The following is a 23,298-nucleotide window of genomic DNA, read 5'->3' as shown; positions in this document are numbered from 1 at the left end:
GACTATTTAGCTGTTGTTTAACCCTGTCCATCGTACAAGATTTGTATTCACATATATGCACCTGTTTGGGTTAGACATAAATTAGATATACTGCATTCATGTCAAGCAAAGCTTTTTATCTATTATTTAAATTGTAAATTGACAGTAAACTGGCTGTAAAGTGGGGAAATAACACTCCAACACAACAAAGTATTCATTGAATTCTCTAGTGAGCTTAAACCCACTACAACACAACCCAACAAAAGCACCCCACAACACAACCATAAACCAAGGGCGCCCCCTCGTGGATAAAACAAAACACTGCCACATGACAACATAAACCAGAAACATTACACTGGCCACTGAGTTACATTACTTGTATAGTTTAAACAGTAATTCTATAGCAGCAAACTACTTAACCTACATCAGACTACTGTGCTGTAAAATCACAGTTCAATTATGATATTACAGTGACAAGTGAAAAGCTGGTGTGTATTTCTTTAATTTTAAGGATGAAAGTGAAAGTGTTTTTTCAGCTGGTTGGTTTCCTTGTTGGTGGAACAGAACAATACCACACACTGATCTGCACCGAGTGAAGAGAAGGTCACCGACGAACACCATAAAAATGGTTGTGACAGTTTTCGTGCGTGGGTTAAGAGGGGGGGAAAACATGGTGTTTAACCTGTGTGACACTGAGGAGCAGTTCAAGAGCATCACAGTGCTGCAGCTGAAGGAGAAGATAATAGAGAGATTAGATTACCGAGGCATTCCAGCAGGTAGAATCAATTATTTTATAAGAATTATAAATGTTGATTTGTTTTGGAGAAGTGCTGTCAGTGTTTTTAATCTCTCTCTCTCTGTGTGTGTGTGTGTGTGTGTGTGTGTGTGTGTGTGTGTGTGTGTGTGTGCGTTCGTGCGTGCGTGCGTGTTGTAGAGGACATACGACTGATCTGGCAAGGCAAAGAGCTGGGTGAGCACTCTCTGATGTCTGCATATGGAATCCCACACATGTCAACTATTAATGTGGTTCAGTGCCTACGGGGAGGATCGTTTGAACCGGGGAAAGGAGACGGTGGAATGGGTGACAAAGGGGGCAAAAACCGAAGTAAAGAAAAGCTCCTCTCTTTTTAAAATCTACTCTGGATATATCTGTTCCCTTCTGGGACACACTTTAATAACACACCAGAGCTGCACTTCAATGGAAAAAGAATCACCTAACCCTGCGTAGGGAAGAGCCCCCCTCCTCCCTTTTTTATGTTCACCCCTGCACTTAAAAGACTCTGTGATGATATAGCCTACAGTAATTGCCAGTTCAAGCCTTTTTTGTGTTATCACTGACCCATCTTTTAAGCCCATTTCCAAAAAAATTTATGGATTTAGTTTAGGTTATTTGTGAAGGGACAGTGCAAATGAATACATACACATGGTATACAAAATGTCAGAATTAGCCAAAAGACTATTTTTCATATGTTGTCCCTGGCCAAGGTGTTACAGAATACATCAGAACAAAAAACATAATACAGGACATGCAGTTTATACGTTGGACAAGGGCACACAGTTGTTAAAAGCAGTAGAAACAGTAGTTACATTTATTCATATATTGCATACAAGCAGGACATAATAGATAGAAGCAGCAGAAAAAGAGAGTTTAGTGCTTGATAATTGAAATTAATTTGAATTGTTATGTGCTGTATGTGTCTGCTCTTTGGAGTGTGTATGAACAGAGACAGTAGATGGGTGTGCCTTGAACCTTGAGCCAGCTTTTGAACTGGTTCAGCCGGTGGAGCAGTGACGCACCTTATATAGTGAAACTTTTTGGTTTTCACACACTACAATAGGTTCAGTAAAAGAGAAATGTCACTATGGGATGCAGAGCAGTGTCTTTGGTGCAGCCATAGACACCAAAAACAAGCCACACAGATGGACAGCAAAATGTTCTCAACGTCGCACAAACAAAAAGTTGTTAATGTTTATGTTTTCTTTTATTGTTGTATTCATTAACTGATGTGTAACTGTAACGACGGCTCGCCGTTACTGGAGTCTAATTATGGTAACCTTAGCTATAACTACAATTACAATACATAAATGGTTATTGAACGCACTTATTGGTACATGTTTTTAACCAGGTAAATGAACACACGGAAGTATTTATTGATTAATTCATTTATTGTTGATGTATTTCAGTTGGGTGAGGCTGGCGTGCAGGGTATTTTACATAGGGGGACCCTGCAAAAGAGATCCCCGGGGGCTTCCCACCTATAAATAGTTCTGGGAGGGTAAAAATAGTGGGAAGTGGGTAGAGGGGAGTTCGGCGGGACTGTTTTAAATGTATTTATTCAGGGGAAATATTTAGTAAAGATATTTAGGTGTGTATATATTTATTAAGAGTATTTATATTTTGGGTAATGGTTTTATGTACATAGATTTGTATATTTTTGTATATTTGTGTGTTGTATGTGATATGAGGAATGGTATGTGCCAATTGAATGGGCTATATAAGGCTGGTGAATTTAAGTCCAATAAGGAATACCAAGGTGGAGGCCAACATGTGTGTCGGGTGTGGTGAAAGAAAAATCAAATGCTTTCATGCTGAAACGCCATCTGGTTGTGGACTTCTCCTCATTGCCTCCTTGACCGCTCGGGCATTCTAACAGTAACCAACTGACATGGCTGCAAACTATTAACCAGCATATACAAATTATTTGCAATAACCCAGTAAAAACAAGTTGTTTGGCCTACCAGTTTATGATTATGATCACACCATTTATAGCAACCCTAGGGAAGATCAGATTACAAACTTTAAGAGTGTGTTAACAAGCATTTTGTATGAGCTCATGGAATATCAGACTAAAAAAAACCTAAAGAAAACAAATGTGTCATCATGTTGGTCAAAGGTCTATTGTTTTAATCCTATCTGTAAAGAAATATTAAACAAATATGTAATTTGTGTGACTATGTTGATTATTAAACCACCTTTCCAGACTGTTATTGTTGTTTGGTGTTATTTATGTATATAGGGGGTGCTACAGCTCCTCTACAGGAAATACACCTGTTTGGGTTGGACATCATTATGTAAAGGGACCTTTATTAAGTGATGCAGTTAATAAACTATGAACAGAGATTAATTCTAAGGCGGTATTTCAAACAAGGCTAAGGAAGAACATTTCAAAATTTTACATAAAATATACCCTGCTAATTATATTATTGCTATGTTTACTCACGTTGATAATTATGGTACCTTCTGTAAACATGACATAAAAACTATTTCTCACTTATTTTCCAAAAGTTTGGACAGATTTTGAGTGTGTCGAGTGTCACTTTTTTGAAGCCACTAATTTCATCTTCTCCTTTAACTTTAAGGATATTATCTGTCACCATGATAATCCAGATGATGGCGCAATTCATTTCATTATTCTGTTTGCCAAATTCTTCAATTCACAAAACAAAAAAAGTATTATTGGACTATTGGAAAATTATAGAACCTCTAATTGAATTTGTTTATATCTATGTATAATATGTACTCCTGTTTATTTTTTTTATTTTGTTCATTTTAAGAAGAAGAAGCAGGAGGACGATGAGGAGGAGAAGAAAAAGAAGGAGAAGGTGAAGAAGAAGAAGAAGAAGAAGAAGAAGATTATTTATATATCTTTGTATTAATTACCTCATTTATTTACTCTTCTGTTTAATTTTCCCTTTTATTTATTTATGTATTCATTTTTATTACTTTTCAAATATATTTATTTATTTATTTATTTTGCATGTGTTATTTATTAATTAATTTATTTTTGCATTCATTTTTTAGTCATAGGAAAAATGGAGATAAAGCGTTGGAAACCCAGAGAGGCTCTGTTTTATTCAAGTGTCCCAGTGAGCGTGACAGGGAGCCAGCATGCACAATACAGGAACCTGAAATCAAAGCAGCTAAATGGAATTCAGCCATCATTAATTTCACTATTTACACCTGTTATTTTCCTACTGTGACATGTCAAAATGTCCTCTGTGGAAAAAGGCCTGTTGGAACTGGTTCCTGTGTCCTCTAGCACTTCTTGCACCATGAAGCTCCCAAATGCACTCAGGACTCCTCTCTTTGTGTTCATCCTCGCAGCTCGGCAGACTGTGGCATGCAGACTTCAGCTCAACTGGGATATGATGCCAGTAGCAATCCGAAGGGCAGTTGGAAATTATCAAGACCATCAGCGGGACATAGAAGAGAGATGGTGAGGGCAGTGGGGGATCAGATGTTTACCTTAATGTTCACCTTAACAGTGTGTTTTCTCCAGCCATTGCAGTGGTTGAGGAGGAATGGCCCTTTCTCTTCTTCTCACTAAGGTATTTTTTCCCTTTTTAATCTTTTGACAGATGTCTCTTCCTGAAGTAACGAGAGGCCCTGGACAACAAATGCAGCACAATCCTGAAGTTCTGCTAAGAAGTCAACTGTCATTCAGGGATGAAAGATGTTCTGGCTGATGTAAGTTTGTTTTCACTCTCACAGAAACATGGTTGAATTAGGGTTGATTCCATCAAATATAGCAGTAGTATATCCAGCGTACTTTGAAAGGGTCAGGTGGACTGAAACTTGTGTCACCTCCAGCATTTCTGGTTGTAACAAATTGGGGGCTCGTTGTAACTTGTTTGACCTGGTTTAGATTTGTGTAGTGCAGTCGGCTTCTAGTGGTGGTAAATGGCTTGATGGGCAGAGACTGTGGGTGCATCCCAAGTCTCTTATTTGTCATTTCCTCGATCCTCGCTTGAACCGGACGTTTTTCTAGTGCGCCATCTTGAAGAGCGTCCCAAAGCTCTTATTTCTGCACGAAGGAGCGAGAAGGGATCTCTGAGGAGCCGTGAGCGAGGATACATGAGAGCATCCTTCACGGAAGTCTTTTACCGACCCCTTATTGGATGTCAGTTATTGATTGGACGCTGCAGATGATCGGACTGATCTGATACACGTCAACATCACTGGAGTTTCATACCGGAGGGAAGACAGATAACAGATTAAAAGTTGTATAGTTTAGTTGTCTTCTGATTCACCATCTAGTTATAATCTGTGTTAACTGTAGGTGTGAACAACAAACGGACCATGTTGATGGTAAAGTGTTCCAGCAGCAGAAGGACCTGCAGTATCTCTGCTTCACATACCGCGGCTGAAGCAGCCAGTCACTGAAAGAGCTATTTAACACATGACAAACAGACCTAAAACAACTTTCTGCATTTATAAGAAAGATTTTTCTTTTCATGATGTTATTTCCCCCATTAACTGTTATTAAGGATACAGTTAAAGTCAGAGAGTCTGTCTGTCAGCAACACTTTTTACATCATTTATCGTCACATGTGAGGCTGAAAATTCCTGAGCATCGGGTTTGATATGAGTTACATCATTTAAATTTTCCCTAAAACATTTAGCCTAATAAATCATTTCTAGTGTTCAAAAGACACCATTATCATAGGGAGAGGGTGGAGGGGTGGTTTGGAATTGGGCCATAGTGTCTTAAAAAGGAGTGTTGATGATGTGAAGTATTTTCTGTGAGCTCATCGAATAGCAGACTTAGAAAGACCTAAAGAAACTTTTAAAATGTGTCATTATGTATTTAGATCAAAGGGTCAATTGTTTGACTTTTAAAATGTAAAGAAATATTATAAAATATGAATTTTTTGGTAAATTTGTGAGACTTTGTTGGATATTAAACCACTTTTTCAGTCTTAAGACTTGTTATCATTGTTGTTATTTTGGGATTGACCTATAGGGGGTGCTACAGCTCCTCTATAGGAAATGTATTCACATACATGCACTTGTTTGTGTTAGACATCAAATAGACATTCTGCATTCATGTAAAGGGAAACTTTATTAAGTGATGCAGTTATCAATGATTCATTATGAACAGAGATTAATTTTAAGGAAGCAACCTTCAGTGGCAACGTTACAAACATGCATTATACAACATTATGAGAAAATACAACAGATATTTTAATGCTCACAATGTAGATGAACAGATACGCCTACATGTCTACACTTTTGGCATCAGTTGCAAAAACAAGCGTAGAATGAAATCCAACAGGAAAAAGTACAATATAGTGTGGCAGAAGAAGGCAGTAAGCCACATCATGAGTGAATGTGTTCAGATTCGCTCTTAGTTTCTGCGCCACACAGGTATGGAGGTCTGTCTGGGAGCCACACCATCACTGCAGGCGATGAAGTAAGAGCTCGTCTTCAAGCACTCAGGAGTGAGCTTCAGACACACAAAGCAGAACTCAACCTGACAGCGAGGACAGATGATGTTCTTGCAGCCAGTTTTGTCGTGCTCCACCCTCTGACCACAGGTGGGACAGGCCCGGATGGAGGGACAGGCGTCAACTCCCTCCACCTGAGGTAGGGCGGTGGTCTTGCAGTTCTTGAGGAGCTCGAGGTCGTGGTTGATACAGCCGTCGTTGTCGCAGCGGTCAGAGCGTGGAGCTGCACCCTTCCACTGCTGCAGACACTGCCAACAGAACTCGTAGACTTTCTTGTTGTCTGCTGTGCAGACTATGCACTGCACGCTGAGGTTACTCAGGTCCTCTCTCTCCAGATAGGTTTTACACCCAGGACACTGTTGGACAGGATGGGAGAGACATTAAAGAAAAAGGTCTACATTTTGGGAAATCTGGAAATCTTATTGGCAGGTGAGGAAATGCATATCACTCTCACATCTGTCCAGTAAATACATAACTGGAGCCAGCACCCATTTAGCTTAGCTTAGCAGAAAGACTGAAAGCAGGGGAAAACAGCTAGCCTGGTTCTGTAAAAATGGTAAGAAAATCTACCTACCTGCACCTTTAAAGCTCAGCAATTAACATGTTATATCTTGTTTGTTTACTCCTGGAGAGTAAAAATGAAAATATACTGTTTTTTTCCTGCTGTTCTATGTACCAGACTATTTCTTCACCACTAACTGGTTTAGAAGATGCTGGTAGGCAGATTTGAGGCAGAAATGCATAAAGAAATGTAAAAAGAAAATAATACAGAAATAAATAAGTTTGAGGAACTAAATAAGGGTCGAAAAGCAAAGGGAAAATCGTGCAGAAATAAATATATACATGTAAAAATAAATAAATCATTAATGCAAAAATAAATAAATAAATGCATATATAAACAAATTAATTTTAAAAATTATAAAAAATAAATACATAAAGGGAAAATGAAATGGGGGTAAATAAGGGAATTAATACAAAGATAAATGAAGGAAATTAAAACAGAAATATCAATTTGTCACATTTTATCAATTAATTAATGGCTACATTTATTTTTAATATTATTTTTTCTACATTTATTATTTATTTATCTATTGATTCTTTTATTTATCGATGGATTTTTTATTTAGGCAGGTTCCATCCTCCATAGCTGCTGGCTATAGCTATAGGGTACAAATATGACTGTGGTATCAAACTTCTCATCTAACTCTCCAAAAGACAGTGAATAAGTGTTTTCCCCAAAATATTCCGTTACATTTTTTTTTCTATTATCTGCATGATTGCTGGATGTTGAAGAAACAATCTGCTGAACTAATAATTAAATCAGTTGAAGGAAGAGACAACACCATGACACTCACTGTTTTGTATTCACAGTATTCTGTGGCAGCCAGACGGGCGATGTTCTCTTCAAAGTACTCCATCTCTTCGGCTGTCAGCACTGCCAGCCTGCGCACCTCTTGATAAGACCACTTTGCATCACACTTCTCCAAGGTGCTGTTCTTTAAAGCAGGGCACTTAAATTTGTGGTGGCCCTGAAATTAAAAAGACACATTATGCTAAATTGCCAGTCCAACATGTGGTGAAAACTGGGAGTTGGGGGAAATGCGTAATACAGAATAATAAATCGACTTCATCCAGCCTGGACAAAAAGTCCCACTTACACACTGAGGACACTGTAGAAATGTCCTGTTCCCATCTCTTAAAGGAACAGTGTGTAACATTTTGGGGGATCTATTAGCAGAAATGGAATATAATATTCATAACTGTTTTCATTAGTGTATAATCAGTGTGAAACTGTGGTTACGTTCCCAAAGTAGTGTTATTATGGTAAGGATGGCCTTACCATACCTTGAAGCATAGGCCATACAGGCGGTTGCCTAGGGCACCATCTTCTGGGGGGCGCTGGTCGCCCTCTAAAATATGAATTAATTCAAAAGAAAAATGTTGGTGGGCACCCTTCCTTATTTTCTGCACCCCTGTAACTCTTTCTCACGCTTTTTCATGTCGGGCCACACTTGAGCGTCACACTGTGGCTGTGCAGGGTTGTGGGGGCACACCGTGCCGTGCGCATCACAACAGCCCGAGTATGGGTCAGGACATAAGGTCGCTAGACGGACAGATGTCTAGAGGTGCAGCTATCTAGTATTTTCACATTTTATTTCTTCATAATGAAAAGGTCCATGCCTTCAGGTGGGCTAGGAAGAAAACAGAGAAAAGAGGAGGAGGAAAAGAAAGCCCAATATATAGGTATGATGTTGGCCTCCAGCGGCAGTGGGGCAGGCTCCAAATCTGAATTTCGCCTAGGACACCAAAAGGGCTAGAGCCGGCCCTGATGGCCTCTGAGTGAGGTTAACGGCATTACCACGGTTTTGCACTTTACGTTACCGCAGTCTTGGAAAGGGAGGAGTGAGCGGAGGGGTACCCAGTTGGTTGCAACCTGCAACCACACCACTAGATGCCTGCTAAAATAAATTGTCAAAATGGGCTTTATTCTTATTGGTAGTGAAATGCAGAGGGAGAAGTCATTCTTAGGAGACACACCTTTATGTTCTGCAAATGAGAAGGTGGAAAGTACCTGATCCAGCAGGCTGCGACACCAGCCAGTGAGAGACTCTGGGGTGACAGCATGACCGCAGGACATCTCTGCTCGGAGACACTCATCTCCCTCCTCTGGGGCTGAGATGCACAACAACAAGAGCGGACATTGAACTCAGCGTCACAGACACATATAATGCACATCCAACATGGATAATCCCACATGTTTTTCTTTATAGAAAAAATAACAAAATAATGTCTCACATCTGTCATTACGTAACAAAGTAGAATTTAATGCATTGCAAGCTCTTTAATTGACTTAATTACCAATGTACACAGCACAGAAACATCTTGCACAGTGAGACACTATACTTGCATGCAAACGTTTTTAGTGCTTACGTAGTGGATCCAGATCATCCGGCCTGTTGACAAACTTCAGGGTCGTGTCTTTGGGGTCGTATCTTTTCTCCTGCTGACCCTGTGTAGTCATCTTGTTTCACCTCTTCTCCGTCTGCACAAAGTGTAATGAGCCGCTGCTGTGTCGCCTTCACGGACTCCACCAAAGATTTGTTTTTGTTTAGTTTTTAACTTTCAGTTTCAGCCTCGGCAGTTACAAGAAGTCACGTGAATGCAGGCTGACTATGAATTCCCCCTGTAATATTCACTTTCCATTTTAATCACATAATATATATACATATTTTTATTTAAGCTAATTAATGCTGTGGACAGACTTTATTCATGGTCATTCTTTTGTCATTTGAAAATAAACCCCAACAATCTCGAAATTATTGTTTTATTACTATTAACTACTGTGATAATGTTAATAAATATTGTTTTGACTATTAATACGTTGTCATTAAGACAACAACTTTATTGAGAAAATATATGGTATAAAGTCAGACATCCTAGACTTCATGTATTGTCAAGACAAAAGACAGACTAAGATAAACATTATAGAGATGAAGAAAAAGAAAAGAGTCAGAGATAGACAAAATAATTGTATATAATGATGTATGGATGGTAGACACATTTGTTCTTATTATTTACATGTTTCAGAGACTGCATCAAAATTATTAAAAAAAACAAAAAAAAAAACGGGGATGCCTTGGCAAACTTTAAAACAGTGAAAGGTTTCATTAACCAATGTATCAGGACATATGGTAATTATAGGAATGTCTGAAAACATAATAATAACAACAGCTGTATGGATGTAAAATTCCTCCACTAAAATTAATAAATTGACAGTCCACTGAATTTTTGTTTTGTTTTTATAGTATCAAGACAGTGAAAGTGAAAGTATCCTCAGTCCCTCTCTTACATCAGCCTGAACAACACCCTCTAGTTGCATTATTACCTCTGAGCAGCTGAGCCGAAAGCAGCGCACAAAACCAGCAGAAACATGGGAAAGATCTACCAGGTGGTGGTGCACGGACTGAGGGGGGAGAGGATGATGATCGACCTGTGCAACACAGACGAGCAGTTTAAGAGCATGAAGGTGCTGCAGCTGAAGGAGAAGATCGCAGAGAAGCTTCCAGCGAACGCAGGTAAGAGAGCCTTTAGTTTAGGTGTTGTTTATTCTTCTGTCAGCAGAACATTCACAGATTATTTCCATGAACCTAGGGTGACCTACTTTTTAAACTTTATCCTTGAAAGCTGGTTTGCAGTGGTGGAAGAAGTACTCAGATTGTTTACTAGAGGAAAAGTAGGGGAGACCAGGGACAGTTGTAACACTTTTTGCAATTTTCCCAATAAATCAAGAACCATTTGCAATAGCCAATTTGCTATCTTATAAACTTCAATGTGTCAACTCGTGAAACAATGTATTTAAAGGGACTTTTTGTAAGAATCAGAAATGCTTGTTAACAGCGACACCTGCGTCAGTGTCGGGCTAGAGCCTGTGCTCGCTCTACATAGACATGAACGAGCATCGCTCAAAACAGTGAGGCGACACACGTCAGCTAAAATCACATTATCACTCTATATTTCACCTGCTTGGCAGTAATGTTAGCTGACCAGATGAAGGTCTCTCCATGAATCACTGCTGATCCTAGTGTTGGCTTTTCCTGCTTCAGCCTCCCGACCGCGGTCAGAGGGAGACATCGGCACCCGGTCGGAGACGATAACGTTTCTCGCTGCGGAGCACCGTCACTTCACAAGACATGGAAAACCTCTGTTTGTCTGGAGGAGCTGCTGCAGTTATTTCTGCACAAACGTCAACTGTACATTTACTAGATATTCTCAGAGCTAAACTAACTCTTCTGCAGTGTGTAGTGAGTGCGCATGCACGTGAGGTGGAGCGAGCTGAGTGAAGGCAAACAGGCAGCGGAGCAGAGGAGCAGACTACAGCAGAGACTCCGGTCCTGGAGACAAAAGCTACAGTCTCCCCCACGTCCTCCGACCGAGGCCAACACTGTTTAACAGACGGGCTTCACTAGATATAACTTTGCGGTTTTGGTGCTTCCATGTAGTTTGTGTTGGAGCCTGAGTCTGAACAGCGTAGCCACACGCGAGCGCATGGGACACCGACCCGGGTGATTTATACGTGTAAGAAGTTGCAAACAGTCCCTTTAAGTGGTTTCATGAAATATGTACAGGTTGCAAACTCCACTGTTACAACCGTCCCAGCGTTCAAGGATGGTTGTAACACATTTTGTAACAGTTGCGGAAAGCGTAAAGGCCCAGACACACCAAGCTGACATCAAAGAACTAGCGGCGATGAAGGCCCCCAGTTGCGTCGCCTCACGTTGCCTTTGTTTTAGCCGACAAGTTGCACTCGAACACACCGCAAAGACTACAGCCGACGGCCAGTTAGGAAATAACTCTCCACACCAGCAGGTGGCGGTAGTGTGTATTCGTCATCCAAAAAGGTCATCCGGGTGTGCATGAGAGCGTGCTAGGTGTGTGCTCCAGCTCACTGGCCAATCACAGCCAAGTTAGCTTGTGCATCATTGGCTCCACCGTAGCCTACTTGGTCGCTACTATTGCGACAGAATTGATCAATTCGATCCGATAACATTAAGAAAGTCTAGAAGAGCTGCACAATTTAATTATTTTATCCCCATTCAGGTTTGCATAGGGCTAAACTGTAAATAATATATTTTTGGATTTCTAGACATTTCATCTCAGGACAATATCCAAAAAATACATCTGATAGAAAAGTCTACAGCTGATACATCTGGTTTGGGTTTGAGTGACTACCATTCAGCCTAATTCCTGTCTTTCTCTGTTTGTGTACAGGACAGGATGCTCTGCGGCTGATCTTCACAGACAAGAATCTGGATGCTGACGACGTGCTGCTGTCTGAATACGGGATCCAGCACATGTCCGTCCTCCACATGGTGGTGAAGGTTCCTGGAGGACTCACCGCTTGACGGAGACCTCCTCTCCTCCTGCTGCTGTTTACACATTTTAAAGCTTTTACTGTTTGGGCTGTTTTATTGCAGTAACCCTTTTAATATTCCCATGTTTTAAAAAGCTGTTTCAAAATAAAGAAAAGTTCTGTCTAATACTTCATCTTTGTTTAAGTGTGCAGATATTAGGAAGCCTACACTGAAGCCACATCAACAGGGCATCAAATACAGGAACAGAAAGTCCACCATGGGTCCCTGCAACAAAATAAGAAACATAAATGATCTCATATGTAAAACCAGTTCTTTAAACTGTCTTATGAGTTTAATTTTAAATCACATTAAGTTGAATAATTAAATACTAGCTGAATCAGCAATAGGCTGTAAAACACATTTTTACAAATATCAAAAATCACTACAGAGCCTCAATGATTAATCATTTAGTTGTCAACTATTAAATTAATCGCCAACTATTTTGATAATAGATAAATCGGTTTGAGTAATTTTTTAAGAAAATAAGGTCAAAATTCTCTGATTCCAGCTTCTTAAATGTGAATATTTTCTGGTTTCTTTACTCCTCTATGACAGTAAACTGAACATCTTTGAGTTGTGGACAAAACAAGACATTTGAGGACGACATCTCAGGCTTTGGGAAACATTGATCAACATTTTCTGACATTTTAGACCAAACAACTAATCGATTTATCAAGAAAATAATCGACAATGAAAATAACCGTTAGTTTCAGCCCTAGTCGTGTGCCTTTAGGGATTTTGTAATATGCAAAATGCTCTATGGATATGGCATTTATATATGTATTTTGAAGACATGACATTTTAGACCAACCAACTTATCGATAAATCGAGAAAATAATCGACAAATGAATCTCCAATGAAAATAATTATTAGTTGCAGCCCTACACACATGTGGTGTGCCATTAGGGATTTTGTAATATGCAAAAAGCTCTATGGATATGGTGTATATATGATCCACAAATAGGAAATGTGACATTTTTCCACCCTATATGATAATTAAAAACCTCTCATATTGTTCAGATACTCCTTAAATAAACCCTTATGAGGACAGGTAGGATCAAAACAAAAGACAGAATAAAATAAAATATTTGAGGGTTAAACTTGTGGAGATAAACAATTAAAACCCTCTTATATACACCATTAATGTAGACATGAATTAACCTCAAATTTGTCTCTTAATTGAAAAGTCTGGTCCTTTAAGACAAAAATGAAGGTGTGGTTAACTGTATTGTTTTGTAAATTTTAATGTGTTTTACACTTAATTAAGCTGAAAGATCTACTATGTGATCCACAAATAGGAAATGTGCCATTTCCCACCCTTTATGATAATTGTGTTGCCTCAAGCAGCTGCATATGCTGCGTTCATGTCCTCCTGTAAAGCAGAGAGAGAGAACACAGTGAAGAAGCTTTTTCGTAGCTTGAGATTTATTTTACAGCTACATCAGAAAAGAGCCATTTGTGCTATCGCCTAATATTGAATTTCCTTGTTAGTCATGTGAGCCGTCTGTTAATAAAAAAACATTTCCGACACCCCCTGAATGCAGCATTCCTGCAGGTTTGTGTGAGAAGTGAAAGAGAAAGTACACTGAGGGTTGTACTTTACAGGAGATAAAGATGCTGTGCGTCGACAATAAACACAGAGAAGTTGTCCAACAAGCTGCGGGAATGTCTTGAAAGTGTGAATCTTACAACTGAAGGTAGGCTCATGTTGTTTCTGCATTTGTGTTCGTTTCCAAAACAGGTACAATTTATTGTCAACAAACTGATTGTCAACTCCTTTGCAGCTGACAGTGTTGCAGTGGACTGATAGATTTGTCAAAAAGGAATCAAAATGGATGTCTTAGAAAATGGTTTTCAGTATATCTACAACATGTTGTCCTCTCCAGGTAAGATATACTGCACATGCTGTATACAGTGATGGTATGAAGACAGTTCTGTAATTCACATGCATCTCCTCCCAGCAGCCAGTAAGTACCATGGCTTGTTAAACCAAGGGGCAACATGCTACCTGAACAGTGTGCTGCAGGTGCTGTTCATGACCGAAGACTTCAGAGAGGCTGTGGAAAGGTTTGTGACAAAGTCCAACTTCATGCCATATAATGCAGTTAAAATGTATTGTGGCTACACTGCACCTTTGAATGTCTCATGTCCACTATGTCATAATTTTGTGTAGGCACACCTGTGAAACCTGTGGCCCTAAGCGTATTGATCGACATCTTGCGTCCTTGTTTGATGAGTTAAAAGGATATACGGCATACACCTATAATATCACCAAAATGCTGGGCATCGACAATGGTATGATAGCACACAAAACAACAAATTACAGGTTTAATGGGCTACTCTATCCAAAAGTAAGCACAATTACAAGCCAAGTATACCTTCCTTTAGGCCTGTAAGGCAAGAATGCTTAATTAGACTTTTCTTAAGTATATCTCGATCAAAAGATTAAGTATTAAGAGTAAGTAGGCCTATAAGCCAAGTATACTTAGACTTTGCTGCATACTTGTCAGTATAAGCCAAGTATACTTAGACTTTTCTGTATAGTTCTTTGTATAAGCCAAGTACACTTAGATTTTTCTGTATACTTGTTAGTATAAGCCAAGTATACTTAGACTTTTCTGCATACTTGTCAGTATAAGCCAAGTATACTTAGACTTTTCTGTATAGTTCTTAGTATAAGCCAAGTATACTTAGATTTTTCTGCATACTTGTCAGTATAAGCCAAGTATACTTAGACTTTTCTGCATACTTGTCAGTATAAGCCAAGTATACTTAGACTTTTCTGTATAGTTCTTAGTATAAGCCAAGTATACTTAGATTTTTCTGCATACTTGTCAGTATAAGCCAAGTATACTTAGACTTTTCTGCATACTTGTCAGTATAAGCCAAGTATACTTAGACTTTTCTGTATAGTTCTTAATATAAGCCAAGTATGCTTAGATTTTTCTGTATACTTGTCAGTATAAGCCAAGTATACTTATGTATACTTTTGTTAAGTATATCTTTGATAAGTACATACAAAGTATACTGAAAGTATTCTCTCTTATTTTAAGTTTAAAAGAAGTATACTAATAGCACACTTGAATAAACTTCTTTTTGGTAAGGGTTAAGGTTACATGGAGTATTGTAGTATCTGAAAATAATATAGGGTCATTTTACACCTTATTTTGTAGAAGAAATACACATTGATTTCTGCTCTTCCTCTCCTCAGTGTGTGAACAGCGTGATGCTGCTGAGTACTTTGAGAAGATTTTAGGTCTGACCAGTCCTGAGGCATCACAGGTAAAGATTCATCGTCAATATCAAAGAGATTCTGAATGTAAAATACTTGTTTACCAGTCTCTGTTTTTGTGCTTTCAGATTTTCCACGGACTGTTGACACACAAGACCAAATGTTCTACATGTCGTGTGGAGACCGAAGCCGACGGGGCATTTTGGCATCTTCCTCTTGCATTGGTGGATTCTAACAGTGAAGACTATAGCGTGGTAAGAAACTGCAAACTGTGACGCATATTTTTCTGTTGCCAGGAAATATCTAGTAAACTAAAAATGCCATTTGCAGACGAGCATCAGTTCCATTAACATGAATGTTTGTGATACATCAAAAACTCCTTGAGAAGACAGATATGAACACTGATTAAGCTGGTTAAGATGGCTTATTTCAGAGATGCAAATGACATGACTGCTTTTTATCAGGTGGATGGTATTAAGGAGTATTTCAGAGCTTCAGATTTCAGCGGAGAAAACCAGATGTACTGTGAAACGTGTGATGCCAAGTCTGATGCTACTATTGTAAGTAATTATATACTAATTCATATTAATATTAATTATGATATTTTCAGGTGCATACTTGTATTTTAGGTTTCTACGAGAACGTGTTTACATTAAGGCTGTCAATCGATTAAAATATTTTTTCGCGATTAATCACATGATTGTCCATGATTAATCACGATTAATCGTAAATTAATTACACTTTTTTTTTCTGTTCAAAATGTACCTTAAAGGGAGATTTGTCAAGTATTTAAAGCTGAAGTAGGCAACATTGGAGCAAATATGATTAAAAAAAGTTATTTTTATAAAACGGTCGCTATATCGTGACAGTAGTGCGTGAGAAAGGTAACCTGAAAAAAATCATGTGCCTCTGTGTCCTCCGGTGCTCCTAAAGGCATCTGCAAGATTTCAGAGACCGGAGGAAAACAAGCAGTAAGAGCTGATCTGAGGTCTACTGTCCAGCTGCCGTCTATGAGAGCCGGCTGTCAATCACTCGCGAACTCCGACCAAACGGTTAAACTAGGCAGCGCTGATCAAATATGAATCAATATTATGTTACGTTAATGCCTATTTCTCGCCTCATATATTTTCAGAATCATCTCGTAGTGCACGGTTTAGCTGTGAAATGATAAAGTTTGTGACGCCGCCGCCATGTTGAGATCTGGTGAAGGAACGCCAAGTTCCAGTCACATGACCGGAGCACAGCCAATAGGAACGCTCTCTCAATGAAATGACCTGTGATTGGTCAAAGTCTCCCGTCACGGGCTAGATTTTCTAAAGCCTGAAAACAGAGCCATGAGGAGGTGCAGAAGTCTAGTTATCTCTCAGAACAGTTGAAATACAATATGCTGAAAGGTTATTATGGAATTGTTGCCCAATGATGCCAAAAATATATACTGCCTACTGTAGCTTTAATATTCTTATCAACGTGGAAGTGGACAAATATGCTTGCTTTATTCAAATGCATGTATATATTTATTATTGGAAATCAATTAACAACACAAAACAATGACAAATATTGTCCAGAAATCCTCACAGGTACTGCATTTAGCATAAAAAATATGCTCAAATCATAACATGGCAAACTGCAGCCCAACAGGCAACAACAGCTGTCAGTGTGTCAGTGTGCTGACTTGACTATGACTTGACCCAAACTGCATGTGATTATCATAAAGTGGGCATGTCTGTAAAGGGGAGACTCGTGGGTACCCATTGAACCCATTTTCATTCACATATCTTGAGGTCAGAGGTCAAGGGACCCCTTTGAAAATGGCCATGACAGTTTTCGATTGCCATGCCATGACAGTTTCCTCGCCAAAATGTGGCACATGTTTGGAATGTTGTTTAGCCTGCTTCACGACAAGCTAGTATGCCATGGTTGATACCAATGGGTTCCTTAGGTTTTTTGGTTGTATATGATACCAGTATCTTCACTCGAAATTTAAAACTGCGCCCCACTCTGAAAGATCGATTGTGTTAATGCATTAAAGAAATTAGTGGCGTTATAACGAATTTGTGTTAACGCGTTATTATGTCATTAATTTTGACAGCCCTAGTTTAGATGCTTTGATGTTCAAAAAACACTTTACTTTGCTAAACCGGCTGTGCTGAAGGACCTCTTTTCACCCTCTGTCTGAAATGCTCTGTTTGAGCTCCTGCCTGCCCCCTCCCCCAAAAAGACCAGTCTGCTCTGATTGGTCAGCTGGCCCACTCTGTTGTGATTGGTCAACCAAACCTAACTCTTCAGACTCTGCTCCAGCTCCGCTCTAACTAGCTTTATTTGAGGGTGTGCCAAACTAGCTGCTAGGCAGGTATTATGCAAATATGTGACTTGATGACATCACCACGTTACAGAAGAAAAGGCGGGACTTCAAGCAAAGCGTTTTAGGAGCAGTGTTTCTGTGGGAGAGAGTAACTCCCTTTGGCGTGGACTTTGGGCTTTGTAATTTTGCAGACCTTTTACATGCACAGAAAACTATATAACACACTAAAAGAAAGAGAAAAAGCATAATAGGTCCTCTTTAACTCTGATTTTGCGATGACAGTATTAATAGTTCATGATGTTATAAGGGCATTATAACAATATGATAATACATGTTGGCAACCTGTGTTTTTCATTCAGAAATGTGTAATAAAGCATCATCCAGAGGTTTTGATGCTGCTGCTGAAGAGGTTTGAGTTTGACTACCGTTACATGACATATGTCAAAATCAACCGCACTGTGGATGTTCCCTACACCCTACAGATACCAACGGTACATATGTATACAGTATATTTTACTATTTATTCATGACACGTTTCTTTTTCATTCATGATAATAATGTCTGTCATATTTTCCTCTGGTGATCAGAATCAGACGTATGAACTGTATGCGGTTGTGGACCATTTTGGAGATCTTAGAAGTGGACATTACAATGCAACAATCAAACCTCAGGAGGAGGAGAGATGGTATAAGTTCAATGATGACAGCGTCACATTGGTAAGACTGATCACTTTAACTCTAGTGTTGTTGACAGTTACATATTACAGCGCAAAAAACACAAACAGATTCATCATATTATGTTTGGTTATTCTTTTCATCAACAGCTTGGATACCAGCCTTTCCAGGTGGATAACATTGAGAAGTAAGTTTTAGTTCTTCTTTTCATCCCCACCACACATTTTTATGCCTCCGCACTGGTGACAGCCGTGGCCGGAGGGATAATGTTTTCGGGTTATCCGTCCAACTGTCTGAGGTCAAAGGTCACTCTAACCTCACAAAACACATTTTTGGCCATAACTCAAGAAGTCATATTCTAATTATGAAAAAATGTCTAACATGATACAATGATTTTAGACAGACATGGATGTAAACTGCAACTTGACTGGTTGGCGGAGTTAGCGACTATTTCTCAATTGATTATTTATTTATTATTTTCAGTTTGTTGAATATACCACATAAGAATGTTTAAAGTACTATATTACACCATGCTGTAACCACAATTGATATTTGTTTCTCTTATGTATTTCCCAACCCAATCTCCATAACACTCCTACTTACCCTACACCACCACTGAAAAAAAATAATAAAAACAAGTATAATATACAGATACGTGTATCTCCCAATATCTATGGAATGTATCCACACCGAGTTCTATATGCTAGAAGTACCCCTTGTTGCATGTGCACATGCATGAATTCCTACATATCAAGTTTAGTTTATTGATCACATACACATTGAGATGGCAGTGAGATTCTTTGTTCCTGTTTGTTACTCTGTCATCCTTGTATAATAAACAATCGATCTCTCAATCAATTGAATAACAATAATGAATTAAATACAATCATCCTTATAAACATATAAATATAACAGCAACAATAGCAATTGGTCGATAAATATGAGATAGGGAATACATACACAATTATAAAATAAATAACAGAGAATATACACAGAGAATTTACACCCACCCGCACACCCGTAAGTTTGTGGTGCAATAAGTGCAGTGTAACCAAGGGTGAGGAGGTGGGTACGAATGGATGAATGGATAGAGACTGAATAGAGACAGAGACAGGGCTCTAGTGGGTCAGGGTCAGTTGTGGGATGCATGCATGTGAGCATGCACAACAGAAAGCCCCTAACACAGGCCATACATTTAGCTGTATTTGAAAATGACCTTACTCTCTTTTGCATATTTCTCTCACTAGATCCAGCAGCGCTTATCTTCTTTTTTACCGGAAAAAGACAGGTAAGATGGCAAACATGTTCATTATGCTTCCTGATGTTTAGTGTGAACGCTTCAAATTGGATGCCTGAATATATTTTATACCTACTTTCCAGTGCGTGCTGCAGGTGCTTGTACTCAGGACAGAGAGGTGTCTATTCCTGAAGAATTCCCGCCAGCTACCAGTGATAACTATGACCAGTGTCCAGATGTCATAAAGGGGAAAGAGAGAGAGGAGGTTGAGGAAGCAGCAGAGGTGGGTAATGAACCTACAGTGACTGTTCCCATTGACCGACATGAAGAAACAGGAAGTAAAGACACAGTTAGTGTTGGGTCTAGAGGAGGTGGGCTATCACCTGCCCGCTATAATGAAGTAAAGGATCAGGACAGTGGAGTTTATGCCAGGCACAGCATAAGAAGTGACTTGCATAATCCTCAAGATGCTCGTGCAGAAAAACAAAGACATGAGGGGGATATAATGTTGGATGATGAGGAAGACATGGGAGGAAATGCACAGGCTGACGACCAGGGAGAAAAGAGAGAAACTTTATCTAGAGAAACTCATTTTGAAGTGAGGGATGACCGTGACAGTGGAAGACTAGATGATGTTAGACAGAGGAGACCACAGGAGGGTCTGGAGGGTGAAGACATGCTCAACACGTCATATCACGCTCAGATGCATAAACAGGAAGACAGCAGCATGCATCCTCAGCAGGTTCATGTTGGCATGCAGAAAGATGAGGAAAGAATGGATGGAAATAGAGACGAGGATGGAAATGAACAGCCGGAAAGGAGAGGAACAGAAAAATACCTCGACAGGTATGCAGAGCATCAGGAAAACGAAAGATTAGATGATGTTAGACCGAACATGTGTGAAGATCTTTGGGGTAAACAGGATGTTGGACAAGATTATGACCCAAAACCTGTTAGTGTGGACAAACATGGAGATGGGGAGAGGATGGAAATAGATGATCAGGTCGACAAGGACAGAAAATCAGGGAAAGGAAAGCTCCTCAAAATAACTGACCTCTACTATGATGACATTCAACGCAATGGTGGTGGTAGTAAATACAACATGCCTAAAGATAATCAGAGGTGTAAAGGAGAAATTAGTAGCAGGTTTTATCAAAGACATGAGCAACCGAGGGATGTGAAGGGAGACGAGCAACAAAAGAGAGAGGATGATAAACATGCACAAAGGAAAGGAACATTAGAGAGATTAGATGATGTTAGACAGAACAGATCAGAGCATGTTTCAACACGTAAAGATGCAGCGAAACAAGCCAAAGAGCAGGAAAAGAAAGGAGATGATGAACATCATCAAAGAAGAGTGGACTCTTCTTTTAGACAAGCAGGAAGCAGCAGAGTGACAGAGAACAGGGGCAGTGTTGAAAAGTCTCAACCAAAAGCAAGAAATGAAGATACAATGGAAGGAAGACATGGTTCAAAGCAGTCCAAAACATTGCATGTGAAGATAATTGAGGAGGAAACCTATCAGGGTGTTCGAAGAAGCAGCGAGACGAAGAACATAACAATAGAAACTGTAGCAGGAACTTCACAAGGTGGCATTACGAGTTTGGTATATAATGAAGGGAGTGTTAAAAGAAAATCAGACCCAAAAACAGACGCAAAGGTCAAATTGTCAGAGGGTGTTGGCAATTTAAAACTGAATGACTCACCTTCACCAAAGCCACAGGAACACAGAACCAAAGAAATGTCTGATGCACAAAAACAAACTGTTGGGAAAAAACATGCAGAGAAAAAAAGAGGTGAGAAGAAAAGACATTTGTGGCGTCGCTCTTCCCCTCTGAAACAAAACGGAAAGGAAAAAAAGAAACGCAACAAAACTACTGGGTGTTTTTCTGTTTTTCGGAAAAGCCGAAAAAATGCTGACCAGACTTCAGAGTCGGATTAAAATGAAATGCATACTTTGTCCAGGAGAGACAAGACTGCATGTCATTGTGGTGATCCACAAGTTTATATTTTTAGTTTTTTATGAATGCTTATTAATACTTAGCAATATTGCACTCGCCAGAGAGCACTATAGACAGTAGTGTGATGTATATTGTTTGAGTTTGTGTCTGTTGGTAGCACTCTTTTGTTTGTTGAGTCTGGTTTAGTCTATTTGACATCAACACCTTTGCTGGGTTTTAATGTAAAATGCATCACTTCCTGTTTGCTACAGGATTGTTTCTGTGTGAAGAGCAGCACATGTTAGAGGTTTAATGAGAGAGAGGGTTGTTTTAGATTAATTGCATCAGTCTGTAATAGAAAATATAGCAATGGAAATTGACTTGTAATGAAAAATGTCAAGGCACATTTATGTTCAGTCGTTTTGAAATCATCATATTCACAGCCCGAATGATCGAACATGTTTTGTCTTTTTTTTTTAACAGTGGAAGAAATGTATCGACCTATTACATTTTATTTTGAAAATGTTCTTGTTAAATTGTTCAGACATATATAAACAGATGACACTGAATGTAACATCTAATGTGATTTAAAACAGATTGTGTGAGGAAATAAAAATTCAAAAGGAAGTCTTTGTGTAGATATTTACTTTTATTCTACTGTTTAGTACTAATTACGTTTAAATTAATTAGGCCTTTTGCACACTACACTTGTAAACTATTGCTGCTGTGCTCACTGAGTAATGTCATAGATGCTTTAGATTTTATGTTTATCACTTTGAACCAAACTAGTGTAGTAATTAGTGTCATTCGTAGGACTCTGATGCTGATTAAAAAGCACTGTATTTGTGGAAAGTCATAAGTTCTGATGGCAGGAGAGATTACCATACATTTTCCTGTATAAGTCAAGTTTCCAAAGTCACAAAAGACATTTTTTCTCCTTTATTGGGGAAAAGGGAATAGATTTCAGGAAGGACAACAGAAGACGGATCTCTCTTATGGACAGACATGCAATAGATGCTGTGTGTGCAACGTAGACAAAAATAACAACAGTAAAATGACAAGATCATATCTGATCGAGCAGCAAGCCTCCGCCCTATCAACAGTTTCCCCTTGTTCTTCTGGTTTAACCACACCTGTGATCATATCATGTACACTTTTAAAGGACACGTTGTACCAGAAAATATATCTGAGATATAAATACTCTTCAGACACCTGTGAGTCAGAGAGAGGCTGACCATATCTGATCGAGCAGCAAGCCTCCGCCCTATCAACATTTTCCCCTTGTTCTTCTGGTTTAACCACACCTGTGATCATATCATGTACACTTTTAAAGGACACTTTGTACCAGGAAATTAATTAATTAATTAATTAATAATAGACTGTGTTATGTGACTGTTCATAGCACTGACATTTGATTTTCACTTTCAGTCTGTGTCACATTTACAGGAATCCATGTGATGTCTGGAGAGCAGGTTTGGTCTCCCTCTAAGCTGCATCTAATTTAATGGTGCTAAAGCGAATGCAAATCTAAATCAGGATCTTAATATCATTCATCATTTAATAATGATGAATTTTTATTATTTTTCCCTTATTAGAGGGAGGCGATCGTAATGTTATTTTGTTAATTTTTAGAAGTTTCTACCTCTTAAAAACTGAATACTCCTTGTCATTTAAGACACGAATTAAGGGGTGGTTAACTGTATGTATTACTGTATTTTGTACATTTTAAGGGGATTTACACATTCAAAACACTTTAATTAATTTTTAATTAAGGTGAAAGATCTATGATTTTAC

General features: G+C 38.9%; 3 protein-coding genes and 1 long non-coding RNA gene across 6 annotated transcripts; 3 read left to right on the top strand and 1 right to left on the bottom strand.

The window, feature by feature from the left end:
* Positions 1-4,060: 4,060 nt before the first annotated feature.
* Positions 4,061-4,519, top strand: LOC141761398 (uncharacterized). Its single transcript, XR_012592556.1, has 2 exons — positions 4,061-4,196; positions 4,339-4,519. It is a non-coding gene; the product is annotated as an uncharacterized LOC141761398 (long non-coding RNA).
* A 1,285-nt stretch (positions 4,520-5,804) lies between these two features.
* Positions 5,805-9,293, bottom strand: LOC141761396 (uncharacterized). Its single transcript, XM_074624776.1, has 4 exons — positions 9,139-9,293; positions 8,780-8,880; positions 7,563-7,736; positions 5,805-6,563 (listed from the first exon to the last, which is right to left on the bottom strand). Exons 1-4 carry the CDS (start codon positions 9,227-9,229, stop codon positions 6,108-6,110), a joined length of 822 nt encoding a protein of 273 aa, XP_074480877.1. The 5' UTR covers positions 9,230-9,293; the 3' UTR covers positions 5,805-6,107.
* A 754-nt stretch (positions 9,294-10,047) lies between these two features.
* Positions 10,048-12,245, top strand: LOC141761397 (ubiquitin-like protein NEDD8). The gene is made up of 2 exons (XM_074624777.1): positions 10,048-10,283; positions 11,977-12,245. The coding sequence occupies exons 1-2, from the start codon at positions 10,139-10,141 to the stop codon at positions 12,108-12,110; spliced, it is 279 nt and encodes a 92-aa protein (XP_074480878.1). The 5' UTR covers positions 10,048-10,138; the 3' UTR covers positions 12,111-12,245.
* A 1,431-nt stretch (positions 12,246-13,676) lies between these two features.
* On the top strand, positions 13,677-22,131 carry LOC141761394 (uncharacterized). Of its 3 annotated transcripts, none has more exons than XM_074624774.1 (12): positions 13,677-13,816; positions 13,904-14,005; positions 14,084-14,186; positions 14,293-14,414; positions 15,331-15,401; positions 15,480-15,605; positions 15,816-15,911; positions 18,013-18,144; positions 18,241-18,369; positions 18,477-18,514; positions 19,575-19,615; positions 19,708-22,131. In XM_074624774.1, exons 2-12 carry the CDS (start codon positions 13,951-13,953, stop codon positions 21,504-21,506), a joined length of 2,712 nt encoding a protein of 903 aa, XP_074480875.1. In that variant the 5' UTR covers positions 13,677-13,816; positions 13,904-13,950; the 3' UTR covers positions 21,507-22,131. The 3 variants fall into 3 exon arrangements, with proteins under 3 accessions (XP_074480875.1, XP_074480874.1, XP_074480876.1); XM_074624773.1 differs by having other exon boundaries at positions 14,081-14,186; XM_074624775.1 differs by lacking the exon at positions 13,904-14,005 and having other exon boundaries at positions 13,683-13,816.
* Positions 22,132-23,298: the final 1,167 nt, after the last annotated feature.

Source organism: Sebastes fasciatus, chromosome 22, assembly GCF_043250625.1.
Source record: "Sebastes fasciatus isolate fSebFas1 chromosome 22, fSebFas1.pri, whole genome shotgun sequence".
Lineage (NCBI taxonomy): Eukaryota > Metazoa > Chordata > Actinopteri > Perciformes > Sebastidae > Sebastes > Sebastes fasciatus.
The sequence above is the reverse complement of the archived record's forward strand: the minus strand, read 5'-3'. Positions and strand labels throughout refer to the sequence as shown.